This window comes from Euleptes europaea, chromosome 6 (assembly GCF_029931775.1).
Source record: "Euleptes europaea isolate rEulEur1 chromosome 6, rEulEur1.hap1, whole genome shotgun sequence".
Classification (NCBI taxonomy): domain Eukaryota; kingdom Metazoa; phylum Chordata; class Lepidosauria; order Squamata; family Sphaerodactylidae; genus Euleptes; species Euleptes europaea.
In genome coordinates, this window is record NC_079317.1 from 98,455,278 (window position 1) to 98,479,765 (window position 24,488).

At 46.2% G+C, this 24,488-nt stretch overlaps 1 protein-coding gene across 1 annotated transcript in view; it reads right to left on the reverse strand.

The window, feature by feature from the left end:
- Positions 1 to 1,556: 1,556 nt before the first annotated feature.
- Positions 1,557 to 24,488, reverse strand: part of B4GALNT4 (beta-1,4-N-acetyl-galactosaminyltransferase 4) — a 203,874-nt gene continuing 180,942 nt past the window's right edge. The window contains exons 10-20 of the mRNA XM_056851575.1: positions 19,570 to 19,713; positions 15,596 to 15,705; positions 14,400 to 14,500; positions 12,917 to 12,999; positions 9,696 to 10,974; positions 8,368 to 8,681; positions 6,992 to 7,145; positions 5,610 to 5,682; positions 5,352 to 5,505; positions 3,728 to 3,854; positions 1,557 to 1,722 (exon numbers count right to left, since the gene is read on the reverse strand). Coding sequence (XP_056707553.1) covers positions 1,608 to 1,722; positions 3,728 to 3,854; positions 5,352 to 5,505; positions 5,610 to 5,682; positions 6,992 to 7,145; positions 8,368 to 8,681; positions 9,696 to 10,974; positions 12,917 to 12,999; positions 14,400 to 14,500; positions 15,596 to 15,705; positions 19,570 to 19,713 — 2,654 coding nt within the window. The 3' untranslated portion in view covers positions 1,557 to 1,607. The remainder of the gene's footprint in view (positions 1,723 to 3,727; positions 3,855 to 5,351; positions 5,506 to 5,609; positions 5,683 to 6,991; positions 7,146 to 8,367; positions 8,682 to 9,695; positions 10,975 to 12,916; positions 13,000 to 14,399; positions 14,501 to 15,595; positions 15,706 to 19,569; positions 19,714 to 24,488) is intronic.

Genomic DNA, 24,488 nt, shown 5'->3' on the forward strand with positions numbered 1-24,488 from the left:
CAGCTTCAGACATGACAATGTTAAAGAGGAAGTGAAAGTGCCTCGTGTTTCTTTGCCTTCTCTGTTTTGACTGAAAAAGAGCTTCTGCAGATCCCCAGCCCAGAAGATGTACTCGCTGCCCCTGCGGTGGAAGGCTGAGCTTCTCCCGGGTATGGGAGATATGCAAGCTCCATTTGGATGAGTTGGAGATGCAGAATCACGAGGCACTTGAGTTTCTTGATTCCTATGTTGCATCTGAAGTAGCTTCGAGAGCAGCTGGGGCCCCTCCCCCCCTTATTAAACTTATTTTCAAGGGACTACGCCATCTATCTCTATCTCTATCTTTGAACCCAGAATAGCAAAATGTTTTTCCAGTTATCCATCAGCCACAGAAACATGTACATGTAAAAGGACCACAGAAGTATGGGCTGGGGTTTTCTCTACCTGAGGTAAGATGTCACTGCGAGATAGCATCAAGAATAAAATCCAAAACTGGATTTGATGGATTGAAACCACTGTCTGATATGCTTCTTCTCAATTCCTCTCAATTCCCCTGACCCCCCTTAACATGTGAAGGTGCTGAAGCCCAGGCACATTAGTTTTCCTCTCACTTTAGGGCCAAAGCCCAGAGATCATACTATGCTCAGTTCAGACATAATGCAAAACAATTATTCAATTTAACTACGGTTAGTGTGACTGCGTGAACACAGGCTACTCCACGAACTATGGTTAGTTATTAGGGTCTGTCAAAGCAGGATGTAAAACCATAGTTTGAAGATGGTTTAGCCTTAACTGTCGTTTTTCAGAATACATGCATACAGACATTGGGCTTAATGCTGGCTCGTTCCCCAGTGATGCTCCCCAAATACAGATACTCGTGGTCAGAGCGAAGGTGATGAAACCAGCATTTGTCAAGGCAAAGAAATGTTTACATGATCATCTGCCGAGTTGAATCCTGGCTTCACAAATTAACCATAGTTAAAATAAACCATGTTTTCACATGATGTCTGAACTGAGCCCGAGAGGCAAATGAGCAAGAACCATAATGATCTTTCTGTGTGTATAAAGCGATGTCAAGCCGCAGCCAATTTATGGCAACCTGGGTAGGGTTTTCAAGGCAAGAGACTAACTGAGGTGGTTTGCCATTGCCTTCCCCTGCAGAACGACCCTGGTATTCCTTGGAGGTCTCCCATCCAAATACTAACCAGGGCCAACCCCGCTTAGCTTCTGAGATCTAACGAGATCTTTGCATCTGTATAAACTTGGCCTCGCTGTCTCAGCTCCTTCCTGACTGGCAGTAACAACGGAGGGCTCACCCTGTTCTCCCTTTAGCAGGAATCCTGACCTTTCAGCACTACTGAGTTAATATTTGTAATTTCTGACTAAGAAATTAGATCCCTTAAGAAAAGTCACAAAAACCCCAAAGTAAACATGGTTTGTTTTAAATAGTTCCGTAGAAATCCTCGGCTCCAAGAGCCCTTGCACGGGCCTCAGAGGCAGTGTCCATAAGCACACCAGCAGCAGTGTGGAAATGGCGCCAGGACAGGATAGTACAGCCAAGGTGGCTTCTTCTTCTTCCTCTTCACCTCCTCAGGAGGGCTGGGAGTGGAGTTCAGCAGGGATGGTGTTTAGTCTTTGGGTGTCTTCTTGTTGCGTGAATTCCACATGCCACGTTTGGAATGGTAGTAATGGTAAAAGTTCCTGAGTCGCAAACGTTCCACTTCTAGCCCGCTCTGCAGCACTCTGGAACAACAAGAGGAAGGAAGACACAGAAGAATGTGAAGGAAAAGGAGGGAAACACAGAGATGACATTTAATTCCCCCCCACACACACACATGATAGGAAAAGTTGAGGGCAGCAGGAAAAGAGGAAGACCCAACAAGAGATGGATTGACTCAATAAAGGAAGCCACAGCCTTCAATTTGCAAGATCTGAGCAAGGCTGTCAAAGATAGGACATTTTGGAGGACTTTCATTCATAGGGTCGCCATGAGTCGGAAGCGACTTGACGGCACTTAACACACACACACACACTAAATGTCTGCTATAGACTGAGGGGCCAACTAGTCAAGATGCTTGCGATCCATGACCAGATCTCCCAGCCCAGTGATTTTTTTTAAAGTAGCAGCTGTACGGTCTGTGGGTGAACTGGATCAGACCCCAGCACTGGGAGATGGTGTTTTTAACTCTTACCCCCCCCTGCACTATTTTCTCTGTGTAAATCTATCTTCTGCCCAAAGCTGCTATTTGATCCCACCAAGAAAACATACAGATACTTCCAACATCTTGGCTGTTTTGGCTCAGATCACTTTCATGTAGGACATTAGAAATGTGTTGCGGTGCTCTCAGTGGTTTGTGCCAGATGTGAATGCTGCTGATGCAGGATATAAAGCGGAAGAGAAATCAAATGTGCATTTTAGCCAATGTAAGTTCAGAATTATACAGTGATAAAGGCAAATCTTAATTTAAGTACCATGTGTGAAAGTACCTGTTAGAGACTGCTTCTCTATAAACATCTTCACCTTTTTAAGATAAACAAACAAGTAAAGCATCTAGAAAGGTGTTATAATTGTTGGCTATCAGGGGCAGATCTTGGGAGGGGGGTCTGGTGGGGGCACTTGCCCGCAGCACAAGGAGAGGGGGCACCAGCATGGGCATGGAGGGCATGGGCATGGGCAGAAGGAGCGCCACCGTGGCACGGGTGCAGCTGCCTGCCCATGCCCCGGCTGGTGTGTGTGATGCCCCGCCAGCTACTGCTCTCCCTCTCTTTTTGTGGGGGCAGCCACCGCATGCCCCTCCTGGCGTGTTCGTCTCCACCTCAGTGCCTGGCTCCAGAACGCGTGGCACACACATCCTCCCCTCTGCCCTGGGTGCTCCTTTCCCCAGCTCCATGTCTGATGGCCATTTCAGATTTCTGGAATTCCTTGAAAAATTTGCCAAATCCTGACTTTGACCTATGCCAGAGGGCAAAGTAAAAGAAGGAACTCTTGGGTGAGTCCTGTGACAATGCAATATTGGGCATGGAGCCTTGCTAAATGATTCATTTTGCTATAGCAGCATAGTTTTGTTGCAAAAGTAATTTTGACTATTTGACAGCTTGGAAGGCACCATGTATGGCTGTGCTAATGGCAGAACAGCACACTTGACAACTAGGTGGAAACTGGTACACCCCAGTGTAAGTCAGGAACAGAGAGACCTTTTAGGATTCCTGCTGCAAAACCTCAGGAGATTGGCTTTCACTCAATTAAGCAGAGATTTAAATCCAAGATGCCTATAGAATTCTGGTACTTTGTATGCTACAAAAGAGAGCTGAAAAATGGTGCAGACCTCTTGAAGAGAAAATCTTCAAGTAGACTGGCAGCCTTAGGGCATTTCTGCACAGCCACAGCAGGCCCCAATCACATTTCAGACTTTGCATGAAAGCTCCTTGCCTTTTCAAAGTCAACGCACACAACTCCCTGCCAGTGTATAACAGTTTGAGGTGGATAGCCTTTGCAAAAGGTGGGGTGGAGAGCCAAGCCGCCGTTTGCCCCTCTTTATTAAAAAATAAAACGGGCAGTTAGATGTGTGCTGTGGCACACTTGAAAGACATCAAAGAATCTAAATGCAAAATTTAAAATGGCAGAGTATTGCTGCTGGGGAAGGAAAGTGTTAACCTATTTTTGCCACTATAAAAATAAGCTTAGATTAGGGCTGCTGGAGAACTCAAAGATCTGGAGGCTTCAGGTTGTCACAGAGAGTAGCCTGACCTGTCCAGCAACTCCCAGTCCTCTCCACCCCAGCGGTCCCGGAACTCTTCCGTGTTCATCCCTCCGATACGATCAAAGTCAGACTTGTAGATCCCAAAGAGGCCAAAGCCATTCACTTCCCAATAGCCTGAAAAAAGATGGACCAAGAATGATTCCTGGATTTTGAACTAGAAGAAGGTAGAAGATCTCCTGCTCACTTTGCTATCCACAGAAGTCAGTCTGTCCTCTACTGGCACTAAAAGGCACTGTCTCGTGCAGACACTAAATAGTTTTGAAACAAAGAATTAAAAGAATTAAAACAGGGACAACCCTATCACCTTCAACAGGAAACTTCATTAAAAGGAAGGATTCCTCAACCTGGCTGCTTGCTAACAAGGTCGTCAGGAACATGTGCAACCAACTCTGATCCTTGGTAGAAAAATACTGAGTGGTTTATGGATTGAGAAGGAAGGGGCACCAGGAAATTGTTTAGTTCTTGTCAGCCAGTCTCAGTCAGCATCTTTTCCAGGTTGTCTCACCAATGACAAAACACTGGAAGAAGCCAAAGGCATTCATTCTTACTGCCCTCTCCATCCCAGCCACCCCTGGGAGATTTTGTCTCACTTTTCCAACATAGCACTCAAAAATATGAAATAAATTGCAGATGTTGAATAATTAACAGAAAGAGAGTCACTTTGCTATCACTTTCCTTCTGTGCTCCTATGACCCATAGGAAGTTATTTCTCAGCAGTTATTTCTTAGAGGAAAATATGATGGAGAGATACTTGGCCACAGCCCGTGTTATATTTAGATCTCTATCCATCAGCAAAAAGAGGACTATTTTGTCTCTTGTTATGGGGGCAGGAATTCTCGCCAATATGTGGGTGATCCATTTATCTCGGTGGTGTTTAAAGAGGGGGCATTCCATCATCTTGTGAGATAATGTGTAAAGAGAATCCCTACTGCATAAAGCTAATATACCCTGAAGACCAGAGAATTAGCATATTGTCCCATTGATACAACATTTAACTTGGCATTAGTAACAATAAGCTCAGTGTACAATTTCTGCCACTTGCTTCTCTAATTTCTGCTTTCTACGAAAACATCCACACACCCCTTTCCACACAGGAGCCTCACTTTGCAGTGTTATCAGTTAGGCTGTTTCATGTTAAAATAATTTAGATAAGAGGAGTTGCTAAGGGTTTCTCAGCAAGGAATTTCTAAGTTGCTAAGGGTTTCTCAGCAACATCACTCCTGTTTTGGACACACTATACCTCTCACATGCAAATTGTTTGGCCTCTCTGTTGTCCCGTGGGGATGCCAATACCTTCCTGACCGAGGCCATGAGAAGCCTGAGCTAAAGTTTACACAGTTTCATGAACATGTGTATTATTTATGGTCTTTCATCACAGCAGTGAGAACAAGAAAAGGTAAAAATGTCTCACTCTCTTTAAAGAGAATTGCAGGTAAGGATTCTGTGTTTCTAAGAGGTAGTGCCACAGGCTTCCTTTGAGAGTGGTAGATTGGGAGCACGGCTGCAGCGCCACCAGGACTGCTTTTGTTTTAGCCGTGCCGCTAACTAGTCTTGTCCTGCTTCCTGCCACATACACTGCCCCATTGTCGGCCTCTGCTTCTGCAGCCTTACCGTTGGGTTCCTGGGGAGAGCTCCCACAGCCCAGCCTCATGACGATGGGTGCATAGGCCAGTTTCCCCTCCACGCAATGCTTTCGGATGCTGTCTAAAATGTTGAGGGGGAAGTGGATGTGCAGGTCACACAGGAAAACAATACTGCTGCCGTCCTGAGGGATCAAAGAGAGCAGCACAGACAGGCCATGACTGTGTGGCCAACCAGGTGCCAAAAGCAGCCCTGGGGGCAGCCACCCTCCTTCACCTCAGTTCTCACCTCGATGGAGTCCACGCCGGCCTGCAGTCCCGCAGAGCGTTCAAAGTTCCCTGTGCGCTTCAAGTATTGGTACCTAGGAACGAGAACAAGCAGGGAAAGGGTGTGGGAATGACAGAGGGTAGGAAAGAACAGAAGGTCCCAAAGTAAAGCCCCGTATGGGTTACTTGGCTGTAACTACCAGGGGCCTCCAAGCATCCAGACGGCGAAATCGTACGGACATAAAGCACCTGAAAGGCAGCATTAAACTACAATCAGCCAGGCTAGAGATGAGCAAGGATTAGGGCTAACCGCCAGTTATGGAATTTTAGTTGATTAATCATCTGCCTTTCCACTGAACATTATTCAGTTAAATACAAGAAATCTGCATATGGCCAGTAGGACAGATACATATGTTTGTGAGATGCTGAAAAGATTGAGCCAGCTTATAACTGAACATGCATACCCTATGACTCGTTTTTAGAAAGAAAGGCCATCACTAATTTTTTCTTGATCACTACCTATTACGGCAACACACCAGAACCAAAGCAAGCACACCAAATAAACAAGGGTGCTCTTAACCTGCAGCCGGCGCCAGGCTTTTTTGTGCCCTAGGCGAGGCTAACTACTTGCGCATGCCCCGCCCCCCACATTGCAAACCAGTTTTCAAAAACAAACGTCTTGTAGAAAAAATAAAAACACAAAACTTGCAACTACTAATTTTTAAAAAAATTGTCCCTCAGGCCAGCTCTGCGCCCCTTTGAGGTCTGCGCCCTAGGTGACCGCCTAGTTCGCCTAATGGTAGCAACCGGCCCTGCAACATAACACAAATTTTATCAGAGGGGCCCTCCTGGAACAAATGAATTTACTTCCAAGTCAATATGCATAGGAGCCAGATGCAATGCTAGCCTAAGAATACTATTCTTGCCTAAGAATACTATTCACGGGCTATTAAATTGTCAGGGGGCATTTGGTGTCAGATTGTCAAAATCACCGCACAGACTGAGTGGCGAAGAGGCTGCAGCCCAGTTACACACCGTCTCCATATTTCACGAGGAGCTGCTTCAGCAGGGACTGTTCTGTCTTTGGCTAGTCCTTTCACATACACATGCTGAGACATTTCTACTGTTACCTTTTGCTATTCAAGTCTCATACACACCTGAAAAAACTAGGCCAGTCACACATGACCTTGGAGAGGAAACCGGGTATCAGATTTTATTTAAATGGTCTCACTTTTTCCCCTAGGGGCCAGCAGCACCTTGCGCATGATGCAAAGTAATGTGCTTGGCAACTATTAGCAGCTTCACTCAAAAAGCAGACAGCTGCTGGACTGCTTCAAGACTGAGTTGTACTGACACTGGAAGAACGGTCAGTGAGAAGCGGGTTTGCATCACTGCTTGTGTTACCTGGGCAGGTGTGCATCCTGCAGTGCCTTCTCCACATCCATGTCATCACTGTCAAAGTCCACCAGGATAATGTTGAAGTTGGCATCCTTGGTGTTCAAGTATAGGTTGGCCATGTCAGAGATAAACTGCTGTACCCAACGTGCCTGGTTTTTCACTGCAAGATATGAGCACAGACCATTGGGATTTCATACAGCACACTAGTCATAGGGAAGCAGCTCTGTAATGAAAGGTTCCCATTCATAACATCTATACGGCCAAGTATCCGCAAAGGCAGGAAAATAATATGCCCATCAAGTGTTCCCAGCCTAACCAAGAATTCAGAGATTCAACCTTGACAATTCAATATTCTATTAACAGAGATAATTACTGTATACAGGAAGAGATTACAAAGACAGAGTTCTGTTGTTCCCTTATCGCCTACTGCTCAGTGCATATTTTGCATTCTCATATTCTCACAACAGAATATGATTTCTGTATATGCAAATATATTATATTTTCATAATTTAGGCCACAGAATGTGGCCTCTTTTTAATTGTAGCAGCAGCATGCTGGAAAAATGTGGCCATATTATACGATGGGTTAGTCACGACAACTTTTACCAAGCAGGAGAGACATGTCCTTCTCATGACTTTGTACATGGAGAAATCTCTCTGCAGTAGTCACAGCAAGAGCCTAATTCCTCACGTCTCCTTCCCATGTTAAATGAAGATATCTTGCAGGGAAGTAAGGCTGTTAATACTCGGCACCCTTTGGAGGGCCTGATATATTGTATGTATGGATATGGATGTATGTTATGTTTTGTTTTCTTTTTCAATAAAATGTATGGGGGGGGGGAAAGAAATCTTGCAGGAGGAGCAGTTCTCCAGGGAAATTCCCAGACCAGAGCCTCACCCCACTCCACTGGGGATGATGCCCCTGGACATGGATGTTTCTCATATGGTTTGCTCATTTCATACGTTACCGGAATGGCAGAGGATGCGACGACGGCGCACCGGCAACTCCGTCACCCAGTTAATGTATTAAACAGGCTGAGGTCTCAAACAAAGCCTTTCTGGGACATGGAGAGATGCTTTTGTCCCACAGACTTGGAGGCAGTTTGAAAGAATGGGCGCTGCTTGTCCACCTCCCAAATATTTTGTATTATTTCAAAAACGTGCAAAATGTGTTTGACCAGATGCAACAGTGGAAACCAAAGAGACCTGAGGACACGCTGGGGAAGCAAAGCTTCTCTCAAACCACTTTCAATTCTTTTTTTAAAAAACTATTGCCTGTGGCAAGCTTTGCTCAGGCCTCCCTCCCTTTTGGCTCAAGCTAACATCTGCTCATAGCACATTAAAGCATCCATCGATCCCGGGATGCGGAGGACACAGTCTCACCTGGCACCACAAAATGGACCATAACATCGTGCCTCCAGTTAAGCTGCAGAGGCCGGCACAGGATGGGCTTTCCATACAGCAGGCTCCAGGCACTAGGCGGTGGCTGAGACTCGGTGGACACAGTCGCAGGCCCCTCTGGGTTGACTTCCGTGCTGTCTTCTGTCTTGCCCTGGTGTAGCAGGACATAGATGTACTCCGCGAGCCGTACCGTCCTCTGACCCCTCTCCATCAATTCCAGCTCCACTAGATAGCGGTTGCCCCGGGCTGTGTCTCGCCGTTTCTCCACATTGATGATCCGCAAGAGGGTGTAGATGCTGTGGGTGGGAGGATGGGATGCTGACATGGCCTTAGGTCTGACCGCATCCCCCTTCCCCCACGTGTGAAATCCCGCTACTTGTTTCAAAACTGGAGCAGGATCTTAAGACGTACTGCTGTATGTTGAATCCCCCCTCCCCGGCAGCTGTTAAAAGTAGTGACAATTGCTCTCTTGGGAAGGTCCTGAGGCAACAAGCCTAATCCTCAGCAGTTAAGCAGAGACAAATATACTATAGAAGCAGGACTTACACAGTCACCACACTTCAACTCCCACAAGCATTCCCATAAGTGGAGAGGCCTTCTTCAAACCTTCAGAACTTTTTTTTTGGACCTCACCACTTACCCGACAGAGGAGGAACAAGGATCTTATATTCACTTCAGGCAAACCAGGGGGACTTGATCAGACATACTTGCCCTGAGGCTAGATAAAACTGGAACCTGGCCACTGCACTGTAACAGGAAGGCTTGTAAGCCTGATTTACCTGAGCCTTTGTATACATGCTGCTTTTGTGACCATTACCCCACGATAGTTACCAGCTGCCCCTCCATGGTCTAAAATTAGTGATGTGTGTGTGTGTGAAGTGCCCTCAAGTTGCAGCCAACTTATGGCGACCCCTTTTTGGGGTTTTCATGGCTAACAGAGGTGGTTTGCCAGTGCCTTCCTCTGCACAGCAACCCTGGACTTCCTTGGTGGTCTTCCATCCAAATACTAACCAGGGCTGACCCTGCTTAGTTTCTGAGATCTGACGAGATCAGGCTAGCCTGGGCCATCCAGGTCAGGGCAAAATTAGTGATAGGCTGTAGTTACTCAGGGCAGAATAATTTCAGTTACATATACTGAATTACCCTTTGCCACTGCTTAGGAGACAGGCTCCCAGGTGTCCAAAAGTGAAGACAGAATTTTACGAACAGGAAAAAGCTTTAGGTACAAACTCCTGAGTGGGAGAGTTGGTCCATGTGCCTATCTCCCTCCAGCTCCCACCCAGCAGGGTAGTCAACACCCCCCTTCCTACCCGCCATTCTTCTCATTGAGTTTCTCCATATACTGGGCCACCACGTCTACCACCTCGCTCTCGGTCAGCTGCAGGTTTCCTGAGACATTGCACCGCAGGTCATTCCAGTCTGAACGCAACAGCTCAAAGTCCACAGGGCTGACGCTGAACGTCCTTTGCCAATTGATAGAGTCCTCTAGCCAGCTCTGCTGCAGCTCAGAGTTCTCATAGCTGTAGTCAGACAACTCCTCCTCCACCTCCTCCTCCTGGGCCTTCTCTGGGCCCTCGGCCTCATCCTGCTGAGATTCGGTCATCTCCGACATCCGCAGGAATGACGTCACTCTCGCCCCTTCCGAGAGCACGGCCTCTGAGGAATTGTAATCCAGGGTCACCCTTGCTGGGGTGGAAACTTCAAAGTTTTCTTTGCTGAACAGCACTTCTGCTGGCACAGTCAACGCACTAGGCTGCACGTGGTGCTTAATCTTGGCCTTGGAGGTCTCTTGATCATACAGCTGCTCCCATTTCTTGTTGGCCCGCTGGCTTTTCCTTTTGGAAGGATCTTTTTCCCTGGAAATGTTGCCAGTGAGCCAAGGTATCCTATGACCAGGGATGCTGTGGAATTTGTTGGAGGGAGCAGACCGACGCTGAGGAGTCCTAGAGTTCAACTGCATCTTCCTTGGAGGCTTGGGATAGAGGAAAACGCCAGGGAAAGCATCCTTTTGAGATGGGGCCTTCTTCTTGCTAGGCTGCAGCCGGGTCACATACACTTTCTCTGGGGGTTTCTTGTTCTCCTTCACGGGCTGTTTTTCCTCCTTGGGGCTCTGCTGTTTGGCCTTTCCAGAAAAGAAGGACACAGAAAGGTGAGGGTGGAGGCTGAGGGAGCCGCCCCGCTTGGATGGTGGCAACATTCCCAGCTCACCCTCCTTCAGTCCATCCTCCTCATCCTCCTCATGTTGAGCCCAGCTGAGAGACCGGCTACGGATAACGTCCTGTTCTCCTACAGCAGCTGCTTTCTTGTACGCCTGGAACCCCTTGGATGAAGTCACGGGACTCTGGCTGGGCCCGCTGTTTGTGCCGGTGGTGACCGGCTGCCCTTCGTCATTAAACCTTTTTTGCTTCCGATGGAAGGTGTAGTAGTCCATGTCATCCCCATATTCCTTCGGGGTCAGGGTTCTCTCCTTTCTCTGGGTCCCAGGCAACACGTGAGGATCCAGCGTATTTGGGCTCCCGTCCTTGGTCTCAGGAAGTGGGTCGGTGGGCTCAGGACTGTCTGCTCCTTCCTCCTCCTCTTCGAGAAAATCTGAGAAAAGAAGCATCAGCAAAGGGCATGAAGTCTCAAAAGTTGTGGATGTACAAACGCCAAAGCATTCTGTGAGGAGGAACGGTTTGGAGAGTTACGGGCAAAGAAGAGAGGCAAGAGTGTAGAGGTTGGTGGGGGATGAGGAGGAAAAGAACTGGGGGGTAGTGGAGCAGAAAGGAGGAAGGAATATAGGGTGAGCATGGGGCACTGATAGGCACCTTATATGAAATTCCTGGGTCTCATGGTTCTGGAAAAACATATGAAAAGGTACAAGTGCTGACTTTCTCACTTTCTCGGCCCTGGCCCCTGCCTGGTGGAATAGCCTCTCTAGTGAGACCAGGGCCCTGCGGGACATTAAAAGACTTCCACAGGGCCTGTAAAATGGAGCTATTCCACCAGGTCTATGGTTGAGGCCAGCTACGGTCCCCTTACGTATAAATGCTGGCCTCCCTAACCTACATTGCTGCCACTCTCTCCCTGTTCAGTCGGGTTGTTATCCATCTGCTCGCCTAGATGCAATTTTATGTTAACACTTTAGAGGCACCTTTAGACAAATTAAGACATTATCGATATGATTGTTTTATAGGGCTTTTAAATTGTTTTTTAAAGGCCCTATTTATGTAATAGGATGTTTATTCCTTTGTAAGCGGCTCTGAGCCTGGCCTTGGCCAGGGAGAGAAGGATAGGAAGTTGAGATAATAAATAAATAAATTAAGGGATGAAGTATTTAGGGGTGAAGCTATTTTGGGCTCTGCTTGGTGTGGATGCTTCCCCTTTCTTCAGCACCTTAGTCATAATCTTTCTGCTCGCACCCCAATTATTGGCCTTCATTTACCCATCTTTCTTCTCTTTCTTCTAGCCTGCCCTCGCTAAAAATCTATGTGGGGTCAAAATTCTATATGCAAACCAAATGACCTTATGCCAAGTAAGAACAATGGTATATAATCTTCTGGTTTTCCACAATTAATTTCCAATACATAATTTTGCTGTCCTTGGGATGGAACTAGAGGTTTGGTGGCACAGCCCTTTCCCAGAACTTCGTGACGTTCAATCTGATAAGAGAGAATTTTCCTCATAGTAAGTAGGAGAGCCACATAAATTAATGCAGAAGAGTCAAGGCTGCATGTCAAAGGCATGGTGAAGGTCTGAGATCTAATCTTCTCACTGCTGCAAACAAGGTTTAGAGTGGGGAAAGTATTGATTGCATTTTAACGCAATCAAAAAGTTGCAATCAGGACAGATAGTCTTTGGGTAATATGCCTTTGGACTGTAGAAGCTACATGAACTTTGGAAACCTGTGGCAGAGGTGCATTTTGTAGGCAGAGATCACACCATGTTGCAGAGGATGCAAAAATAATCCCCCATAGAATATGGCAAGAAGCTAAATACTTGGTGTTAAGGTGGTTTTGTCTGTGCCCTTTTTCAGGGAGCAGCATATGCACAAACTCCTGTCTATTTTACTTTGCATTATGAGAAATAGTTCTCTGTGCTCCCTTCTTTAAACAGACACCAGTGAGGATGTCAGAGCTGTTAAAAGAAAGCACCCATCTAACTTTATTCAGAAATCACAACCTGGTGCTGTGAATACGCAAGTGAGGGTCATTGACTGGGGATGGGTAGATAAAAGGAGAACCTCTAAGAATAAAGGCAGGAGGTCACTCTGTATGCTGCTGATGCAGATGCAGACTCTGCTCTTGCAAGTGTCCAATCAGGGTCATTTCTTTTCTCCCAGCAGATATCCTTCCTTTCTTACCAAGCACTCTGTTGCACAGCGCTGACCAGAGACAAGCTTGCCAGGGCTGGGAATACAATCCCAGCAAGCAGATGGCTCAGCAGCTTTGCCTGTTAAAACACCAGTGGTACATGCAGAACTCAAAAATGTTTATAGAATGGACTGAAAGATCACAGCAGTTTCCATCTTGATTTCTCGGGAACAACTTACTTTCAGGGTTCAGGAATAGAAAGGCTCTCTGGTGAAGATCCTCTTCCTCTTCATCCATCTTCATGTACTTGTAAAAGCCAAATCTGGAGGGAGGGGGACAAAATCTCAGATGCAGGATGAATACACACAATTATGTGCTGCTCAATGATAGTGGTATTGTAATGGGCCTCCACATTACTTTTCATAGAGGCAGCTCTGGTGGTCTCTTGCAATCAAAACAACAAGGAGTCCCATAGCACGCTCACACCTAGCAGGCTGGCTGTATGTTAGTTTTCATGGGCCAGAGCCTCTTTTATTAGATCTATGAAAGGGTCTCCTAAAGAGTTCATTAAATATACACAAAGACACACATATATTGATGGGTAGAGAGTATTGATGAAACTGAGAGTTAGAGGCCTTAGGAAGAGGAGGGTGCTAAACAATATCTTGCTCTTTTACTGGATGGACCACAAGCACAAGGGTGACCTTGTGAATATGACATGGGGCAATATGGATGCTGAGAATCCAGGAACTCCAAGGCCATTTATGCTTGGTAATTAGCAGCATGTTCCAGGCTGAATTGCCCCGCATATTTTTTTGAATGTTTCACGCTGAACCGTCATTCTGGAAGTGACTGCGAAGCCGGCGCATACATGCTTTGCATTACTTAAGAGCCCCTTATTGTGACCTTTGGTGTTTGCTCCGCCCCCACCGAGAAGAATCTCCTGAAGGAACCATGCAAAATAACAGCGTCATGTTAGCTATGCACATGCTAATGGCTATGCAAACAGGAACGAAGGAGCAGGCGAGTGGGGGGAATTTCTCCCTTTGTATCGGGACCATGAATAGGCATTTTTAAAGTTGCATTTAAAAAAAGAGCTTTGAGCAAGCATCAAAATTGACCATGCATAAATGGCCAAACATAGTTTTCCTTGGCCAATGCTAACACACTAGTTACAAAAAGGAAAGACTGGGTGGAAGCCAAGGGTGTTATTGGGTCTGAGAGTTGACAACAGAAAAGCCATTCAATGCCATTTCATACATTTGGCAGAGTCAGACCTGGGTTTGCTGCCAGCGAGGAGATGTGCCCAATTACAGATCCCTGATCAGCAAATATGTATTTGCTACATTCATACTGTATATTTTAAGTGGACATGTAATTAATGAATTCATTTTAAATTATTATATGCCACCTATACATTCTTAAGGTGGATTACAGAATTATAAAAAATATAAAACAATACGCTACATGAAAGTTTAAAACTTGCAGCATAAAGCAAGAGAAAGCAGGAATAAAACATCAACTGATACATTATATATCGGCTAAGATAATAAAGCAGCAGCATGCAATTGTCAAATAGCAGAATACAATTATCAGTACAAGAAATAGCTGCCTCTCCATTCCCAAACACAGAACATTTTATGGCTTTTCCAGCGTACTGTTCTCCTAGCACCATGGCAGCCAGCCTGTTGTACTTTTTTACCACTCCTGCTTCACACTTACTTTTCCAGATAAAGGGGGGACTCTCTGTAGAAGCATTTGTTCTCTGTCTCCATGTGCGTAAGCCGGGTGAAATCATTGGGGTAGACAAATGAGAGGTAGACCTGTGGGAGGGGCAACCTGGTGAGAAGAGTCACAGCAAGGTATGTATGTTTCCAGCTTCCACAGAAAGGATAGTGGAGGAAGAGAAAGGGGCAAGTTATATCGTGTAACGGATAATGCTCTGGGGCATACTTTAGGGCACATGTCTTTACTTGGGGCAACAGAAATGAACTACCAAGTGGAGTCAAAGGCAGAAGGAACAGCGCCTGCTTCTGCACTGTGATGTAGATCCTAAACTGGGCTTTCTTACTCAAAATCAGATTTCAAACAGGTTCTGCCCATTGAAGTGGAATTAAACTACGATTTTCAGTGCTCAGGTGGAGCCCAGCAGTTCCTCTTCCATTCTGGATCACATAATCACAAAATCACACAAGGTTGGAAGAGACCACAAGGGCCATCCAGTGCAAGGGCCATCCAGTGCAACCCCCTGCCATGCAGGATCCCACAATCAAAGCACTCCCGACAGATGGCCATCCAGCCTCTGCTTAAAGACCTCCAAAGAGGGGGACTCTACCCGCCCGCCCCCGAGGCAGGGCATTCCACCGTCGAACTGCCCTCACCATCAGAAAGTTCTTCCTAATGTTTAGGTGGAATCGTTTTTCTCTTAGTTTAAATCCATTACTCCGTGTCCTAGTCTCTGAAGCAACAGAGAACAAGCTAGTTCCCTCATTAACATGGCATCCCTTCAAATCTTTAAACATGGCTATCATGTCACCCCTTAACCTTCTCTTCTCCAGACTAAACAAACCCACCTCCTTAAGTCTCTCCTCATAGGGCATGGATTCCAGACCTTTGAGCATTCTGGGTCACTGATACTAGTCCAGATCCTTCCTTCCTGGGTCACTGATACTAGTCCAGATCCTTCCTTCCTGGGTCACTGATACTAGTCCGGATCCTGCTAAAACATTCTGAACTCTGCTAATACAAACTTCTGCCGCCCACCCAAATCCAGTGATGCCTTTTGGATTATGTTAGGCATCAATAAACACAGGAGTAGACATGTACAAGGGCAAGTGATGGCAAGGAGAATGGAGAAACATTCTGGGATACCTCCCTAGGGACAGAGGAGACGGGGCTAGAGCCTATGGGACACTTACAAATTGCAGGCCCTGGTAGCGGGCAATTGGGAAGTCCTTCACCACATACGTGGGGGTGTACGCACAGGGCACCAGCACATTCTCCACATGGGATGGCTCGATCTGGGGAACTGAGATAAAGGCAGTTAACAAAAAAAAAAGAAGAAGCCACAGCTTCAAGCCAGGTGACCTCTCCAGGTCATACAGGTTTTTTGAACCCTAAACAAATTTAACCTGAATGACCACCCTCCCTAGATTTTTACTATCTTGTGTTCTACAGTCAGGATAAATACCAAATAGCATGTAAATAGCAGATAGTGTGTATATCCAGGACCATGATTCTGGAGCAAACCGGCGGGGGGCGGGGGGAGAGAGGTGAAGGGAGAAAGCTTATGCAGAACTCTGCTGTGCGAGAAGTTTGGCTTTCCTTTTCTTCCCTTCAAAAAGGCAAGTTTCTAAGTTGTGTATATAAACACGTGCATGCAGTGCTGCCAAAAAATTCAAAAGCCAGCATTGGCTTTCACAAACAGCAGGTGACATGGCACACCCGTTTTTGGACTGTAACACTTCAGACTGCAAGAGAAACCTCACATGATGGAACTTCCCTTTAAAAAAAAAAACAGATTCATGCATACAGAAAACTAGAATGCTAGGGAGAAGGGCACACTGGTACTTCTCTCCTTGACATACTGGTTTTCCATATATAGGCAGTTTTTCTTTCCTATCAGGAGCATTCTATGACGTGTGCCCCCACCTGCAACCTGAAGTGGTGAAGACATATATTTCACCCAATCTTCTCTGTTTCAGAACTAGGCCAGCTGTTTTTTCCAGAAAACAGCACAATCTTGTGGGGGGGGGGGAGCACTGAGAAAGCCAACCAGCTGCAATGCTGGTGTATCTCTGAGATATGCTGGCATAGCACCCTGCTCCTGCTGTGCCGTGGCCAGACACCTGTGAAGTGATGCCCCAGAGCCCAGCCAGCGCATCATCAGTGCAACCATCTGCATCAGAGGGGGAAAGGACGGGCCCAATGGTATGGCCAGAGTTAGACAGCTCCCTAAGCCACCCCAGTTTGGGAATACGCCCCCAGAACCAGTGTAAAGTCACATCAGGGAAAACTGCAGCATTGTTACCCTAAGTAATACAGGCTACAGAAAAGGACCCCCCTAGGCACAGTCCCACCTACAAGCCCTGGCATAGCACAGGATGCCAGCCACATCTGCAGCCAGTCACACTTCACACCCCTCCCCAGTAGTGGCGAAACTCCCACCCCACATCCAATCACTCCCCACCCCCAGCACTGCATAAACCTGAGCCAAGTCACCCACAACATAGATGACCAGGTGGGTGGCAGGGGACTGTGTCTCTGAGTCCTCTGACACGCACTTAGAGTGCGCAACATTTCACCTTGTTGGTGAGAAATGCACAGAGGGGACACTTAGCATCACAGAGGGCGCACTCAGCATTCACCCCCAAGGGGGAGAACAAACCTCCTTGATGTGTGACTAACATGTCTCATTCTGTATAGGTGAAGATGCACACTGCAGGAGCAACCTGCATGGTTGCAGTGGTTAGGACCCCTGTGCTGTTTGTCATCATTGACTTTGTCTCTGTCTGGCATCTGTGCAGGCAGTGAGGATGACATTCTTGGTGTAGTGACCAGAGTGGATTCTACCACTCTGCTATGGGGCTGCTGTCTCACTGGTTCTAGCCCAGCTCCTGCAGCATCTGTCCAACAAGTCCACCCACTCATAAGAATGCTGCAATAGAGAGAGCTTGATCCCATCCCTAACCCTACCCCCATCTCTAACCTGGAGTGGCTTGCAAAGGCAAGGGGGCCATACTGGATACCTTCTTATTGTTTCCCTACACCTGTTCAATAAAGTCTGACGTGATCTACAACTCTTTCCCTGTCTGTCACTGGGTTCCCTGGAATAGTTGCCTGTTCACACATCCAAAGGGGTGAAGATTTCATTTTGGGATCCATGTCGCCTTCCTTCATGTTTCCACTGGACTTCGGATTTGCTGAGCTGCAAAACACAAGTCCAGTGGCACCTAAAGGACTGATTACATGCCGTTCACTATGGGCATTTTTCTGTTGCAGGCTGTGACGGACTGCAGTTCCCACCCCCTTCCAAGTGTGCAACACTTTTGCTAGTTGAACCATTGGCTGGGGGACAAGTGGGAACCCTGCCTTGTAGGTGACCTTCCCGGGTGTGGGTGTGGGGGAAAGAGATGCTCTACCCATGTGCCTCTGTTGAGGTTGCACTGTCGCTGGGTGTTTTATCACTGTCCTCTAGAGCTCCTTGAGGGAGGGAGTGGTGGTGAGGGGCAGTCGCCACATCGGCAGCCAATGGCTGGCTGCACCTATGTGTGCCACTTAAAGGGATGTCATCATGCACTGCTGTCTGATTGGTGGGTGGTGCCAGGGTTGCTATGGACTCAGGTGCACTTGCTCTGCAGTCTGCGCCTAGCAGAAGGTCATGTGTCCCCCCGATGTCCACAGAGGGCTGACCAGCAGCACCACCTTGACACCGGCAGCTGGCTGCCTCCACCATAGTATCCCTCAGGTGTGGGCTGCCCAGTGGGGCTACAGAGCCCTATTTATCTCCTTGCTTCTCCCCAAGCATAAATTATGCAAAACAGTAAAAACTGTGGAAGTGGTATAAAATAAACCACATGCGTGTTTTTCTTAATTTCCAATATATATACCGATAGAAGAATTCTGCTTTTCCTAACAAGCACTTTGCATTATCTCAGCAGAGAATTTTAATTTATTTTAGCACAGAGTACACACAGCCCTTCAGATACTGCATGGACTTTCATTATGGCAGACCCACCCTGCATGGACTTTCATTTCAGAAGGTCTCCTGGCTCTCACCCACATTGTGCGATGTCATCAACTCCTGTTACTCAAGTTTCCTAGAGAGTGAGGACAAGCCTGAAGTTGACCAGATCCATACAGCCACCCTCTCCACAGACACACACACGCGCACGCACGCGCGCACACACACACTTCCCATTCTTAGCTCCTCAAGTCTAGCAAACAAGAAAGCAAGAGTCCGGTAGCACCTTAAAAACTAACACAATTTCTGGCAGGGTGTGAGCTTTTATGAGCCACAGCTCACTTCTCCAGATGAGCTGTGGCTCACAAAAGCTCATACCCTGCCAGAAATTTTGTTAGCCTTTAAGGTGCTACTGGATTCTTGCTCTTTTCTACTGCTATTGACAGACTAACACAGCTACCCATCATGAAACAAGAAAGCGGTCACCCTGCTTCATGATTTTAGAGGAACAATATCCTGCATAAATGCTTCAATCTCTACACTGGTGATGGCCATGTTTACAGCGCCCACTCTTTTTATCATGCTACACGGCTCTCTAGTAACCAGCAGTTATTTTTCACCCTCCCTCTTCATTCTCCCCTTCCCCTTTTTTCCATTTCCTTGACCTTACTCGTCTTCTTTCCTTCCCCTTTACCTTTTTCCTGCACATTTTTCCTTTCCCTTGGTTTCCTTTCTACCTTTTGGGCCTGCAAGCTCTCTATGGCTGGTTGTCTCCCATCTTACCTCACCTATGATGGGGTTGCTTTTATGCTAATACAGGCACCATCTTATTATGTTAGAATTTAAAACCTGATTCTCAATCTGAGTGTGTTGTTTTACATTGTATATTTTAACTGTTGGAAGCCACCTTGAGCCCTGCTTACAGGAAAAGGTGCAGGGTAAAGGTTGAAGAAAGTAAATAAATAAATAAGTTCTTCCCTCTTGGAAAGGGTCTGAATTCTAAGCTCCGCAGATCACCCCTGTCTATGGGGCAGGAAGACAAGATTAGGTAACTAGGAGAGCGCTACAAAAAAATCCACACACTATAGCAGCAGGTTCAAAAATGCCTTTGACTCTCCTTCTCTTGCCCCTGCTCCTGGTTCCCTTAATTCTCACACATAGGCCAACAGCAGTCAAACAGCCGTCGCTGGAAGGACCTCTCCTACTTACTGAGGAAGAAAGTATCTCGTGGGTCAGGCTTGAGCATATCTGCTCCATGCTCCTCTCTCTGTGCTCCCCAGAGGTAGCTGCCAGCATGGCTGGCAAGAGACTGAGGCACGTGTTCCACCTCGTTCATTTTCAGACTGGATTCATCTAAAGGAGAAAGGGAGAAGAAAAAGAGAGGGATCAGAAGAGAAGAGGCAGCCTTGCACTTTCGAATGTCGCCAGAATTCCCCACACCCATAGTCAAAGGCAAGCAAGTGAGGAAGCAAGCACCTCTTGGGAAGACTCTGAACATCTCTATGACTTCCTCATGCCAGCAGCTTATCGAGAACCAGGGTCAACCACCTATCCTTCTCCAATTGCCACTAGTAGCATCTACCTCTCAACCGTTTCCAACTTCCAATGCTCTCCATAACTTCTTTCCCAGGCAGACATGTTCCTTCTGAGCAGCTGTGACTTGGCCTGTGTGTTTGCGTGTGGCACATGCCTATGTTCCAGACCCCTGTTTTGATGTGTCCAATTCCTCAAATTCCTTTCTGAACAAGAGTTAACTGTGTTTTTTATGAAGCACTTGGTTTCCTCCAGCAGTCAAGGCTGTGCTCTGAATCATGACAATATTGCTGAAGCAGAAAACAAGTTGCCACTTTCCTGAGAGATATAATCCACACACAAATCCTGCAGCAACAGGCTCCAGTTTACTTCCTTCACTCCCTAAACAATTCTGCTTTAACTGCCACTCTCATATGTTCAAAAAGTCCTTAACAAACCATAGCCAAGTAGCTATGGTGATAGTACACTGGGCGGGCGGACCCAGCAGCTCACAAATTTTCCTTGAGATGCCTTGCTGTGCTTCTCATTTAGGCTACCGTTGGTCCACTGGTAAATCTTCCACCAGGTTTATCCTGAAAACTTGATTCTCTGAGCAAACAGCAAACCAAGCAAGTAATAATTTCTCCTGGGATGAAAGTGCTCAGAAAAGCAAAGCACAGCTCTGCCCCCCCCCCCCCGCACAACTGCAACACTGCCAAGAACGACATCAGTAGTGTCTGGGAGGAACAAAATGCCATATCAATTAAACGCTGGCTGCCTCTAATGTCATGTTTATTGGATGAGGCTGTCTGTTTGCAGAGATCCTACTAGGTAACTGAAGCAAGGCAAGCACGGAAGTGTTAGAAATTGGAAAGCTTTGTCGTCCATTGCTATCTGTTCATCCGGGTTCTCCTTAAATCCTAGTAAGCAAGGAGAAACACAGCCCTCAATGCCGCTGAGCCAGAGCACAAAAAAATAAAATAAACAACCCCCCCTCCCAAAAAAACCCAAAAAACAGCCAGCCAAAGACTCCACAGCCCTTGCTATGACCCGTTATGGCACTCATGGGAAACCTTCTGTCAGCACTACAGTTACAGGAGAGGAGGCAGTTTTGTAGCTGTACAAAACTGTGCTCACAGCTTTAATACAGGACAGCTCCACCCTGTTCTGAACTATCAAGGTCCTTCTGAAAAAACTGTTACAAACCAGTATCCCCAGCTGCATATTGGAACCAACCTCTGCAACAAGGCTTCACGCAGGGTATGCTCCTTGTACTATCTGGGCCTTCCCATCCAAAGATGTTACCTATTTATTGTAAATTTTTAACTGTCCCCTAATACAGAATACTTTCCACCAAGACTAGATTAAATGTACTAGCATTGGGGGAGTTAGCAGGCAGTTTTTCAGGAATCCCTTTTTTCTGAACGATTTAGCAATTGTAAATCCTGTAATTTGGATATGTTTGACATTTTTTATCGATTGTAAAAAAGAATGATCTCACCAGAGATAAATGGATTACAGTATACATTCAGAAGTGGGGACCTGCCCTAAAACAAGAGATGGTAGCAAAGTTATTGGCTGAAACTAATACAAATATAACCCTCGCCGTGGCAAAAATTTTATCTATGGTTTTTAATGATACTTCCTTCTAACTGTATGTTCTAGATTTTGTATTTCTGCATGTTTGATTATCTCTGTATTACCAAGTTTACTGAATTTGCTTTGCTCATGACCTGTTGGTCCACGAGCATAAAGAACAGAAATTAAGGAAATAAATAACTTGAATTCCAGGAGACCTATTAAACAGTTCAGTTCTTTTAAGAGTAAAGAAATGTATATTGTATATGTTCCAAAATAAAAATTGTATTGCAGCACTGCTTGCTCTGCTGATTGGGACAGGAGCACCTTTGTAAGGTAGGCTAATGAAGGCCAGAAAACACCCAGTAAATTCAAACCATCACGATTTCTCCAGCAGGCAACTTAGGATAATTAAAGAGAGCGTTTCCAAATGCAGAACCTTTCCACATGGGTTATTTGCCCTGGGTTTGACACGGTTGGGAAGCAGGGTTCTTCCAGCTTCTCTAAAGCACTGTGGTTTCCCCAGGCTTTTCTGGATCTTTACCAAACCTGCTTTACTATGAAAGTTTGGGGAAGATCATGGCAAGGCCTGGATGGTTGTTGTGTGAGTGGGAACGTTCAAATGTTCCTGGTCTCACCCACAACAACCATTTTCACCATCTCAGTCTCTGTAGAGGCCATGACCACCCCTCCACTGTTTTGTTTTGTTATTTTAATTAGCAACTGAATGTCAAATATATTGTTAAATCATTATAACATCCTATGTATCAGATTCTCTGACTTCCCAGATTTGTTTTTAAAGTAATTCTCCAGTCCCCTTTCTCCTTATTTCTCCACAACAAAGGGGGCTACATCATGCCCAAATGATCCCGTGCTCATTCTGAGCATGACTGGTGGAGCTCCCAGGGTTTCCCCCTTTGAGCTCAAGAAAAACAAAACAAAAATTTAAACACATGAAAGCTGAGGATTCAGAGAACCTGATACACAATATAATGACACTGAAATGCCCCCCCCCCAAAAAATCTGGAAAATCCATGGGGTGGGGGAGAATGCTGCATGCAGCAGGAAAAATACAGGGGGAAACCAAGCCCCATTGCTAATGCACTCTATCAGCAGCTGCAGCAGCAATGGGGAAGCCACCCAAGCCTGTCCTCATCTGGAAAACTCCCAGGTCTTAGGGTACATTCAGACCAGCATTTATTGTACTCTTCCAGTAGCAATCTGTATAAGTTTCTCATACATGAGATCACCCTTCTGAAATTAAAAGCTTAGCTCTATTCATTTATTTTCTTCAAGAACAATGAAGTTGTGCCACACACAACCCAAACTTGGGCTGCTTCTGCGCAGGGTTCCCCCCTGCACAGAACCCAGGAAACCTCCAGATCGAAGGGGAATGGCCACATGAAGCTGTGCTCATTTTGAGTGCGACCAGTGGGGTTTCTCAGGGCTTTCCCCTTTGAGTTCAAGACAAGCAAAACCTATTTTTCTCTGCCTCAAAGGGGGATGCTTGGAGCAGCTGCTTGGGCACCTCTGTCAGTCACCACTATGGCAGAGCAAAACTCCACTTTCAAAATGGCGCAGGGCAGCCTACTGCTGCATGCCATTCCCCCCCACCCCATCCCTTTAAAAGGCCTTTGTTTGCTTGATTTCCCTGGTGAGCTATGCTGTAGCATTCGGAGAAACAGAAGGTAAGGGGAAAGGGCGCTCCAGGCTGTGGGGTGCGTGGGGGCAAGATGATCACCAAGCTGAGACTGTGAAGCAGCAAGGTTTAGCTTCCTTTCCTTTATCCCTTAGAAGCTCCTTGATCCATTGATCTTGAGCAGCATAAATCTAATGTTTGAGGGATATAATGTCTGAAATAAATCTTGCCACTGACAATGTAGCCTTGGGATCCCTGTCATTTAATAAAAAAGGCATTATGTCAGACACAGAGGCATTAGATTTATATGTTAAAAGGGGAGAGATATAATGTGATCTGCGTTCCTCATAAAAGCAGCATTCCAAGAGGGCATGAGCTAATGAATCAATAGAGCCAGAAGAGCAAGGACAGGTCCTGTCTGGGTATGGTATATTCAAAATCCTGCCCTGCATAACCATAGAGGGGTTAGCATTCATAGAGGGGTTAGCATTCAGTCTAGCTAAACAGAAGGCTCTAGAAAGACGAGGAGTTGTCAGATAGTAAGTATAAGCGGGCAAACCACATGGTGGTGGTATTCCGAAGAATTGGGATGAACAAACGCGGCGAGCACAAAAAGTAGTGCTGTTATAATCAAGCTCTTTAATGCGCTTTTTAATTTTGGTGAAAGCTTCAGTTTCCCCAAGATCTAATAACATATCCTGCAAGAAAAGATTTAGCTTCAGCTAGAAGTAATTCATGGGAAACTCTTATCAGAGTGTTTCGGATGACTGGATGTAATGGCACAAATTATATATATATTTAAAATGTGGTTTTTATAAAGAATGAGGAAGACAGGAACGACATACAGGAAGATGGGTAGGCTGGGATATCTGTCAAAACCAAGAGAGAGGAAATTTTACACCTCTTTAAGCCTGATATCGTCAGATCTCAGAACCTAAGCAGGGTTGACCCTGGCAAGTATTTGGATGGGAGACCTCCAAGAAATACCAGGGTCGTCACGTGGAAGCAGTCAATGGCAAACCACCTCTGAATGTCTCTTGCCTTGAAAACCCCACCAGGGGTTGCCATAGGTCAAATGTGACTTGATGGCAAACAAACAAATGATAGACAACCTTTTGGGAGGAAGAAAAGTTTCCCCAAAGTGGAGAGCTAAACAGTGCCAGAGCATGGTAGGTGATGGGCACAGAGCCACTTGTGTGATTTTTCTGAAGCAGATTCCACGGAAAACAGCTTCTCAAGCAAGGGCACCTAATGCCATTGTGATTCATTATAAACAAGTGCTGCAGGTTTCAATGGGGCCAAACTGCTCAGCAAAGCCAAGCTTAATAACCTGGTTGCCTCTCTGTTTGCACGGCAAAGGCTTGGAGATTCATAACCGGGGAAGGGAAAAGGGCAGGCA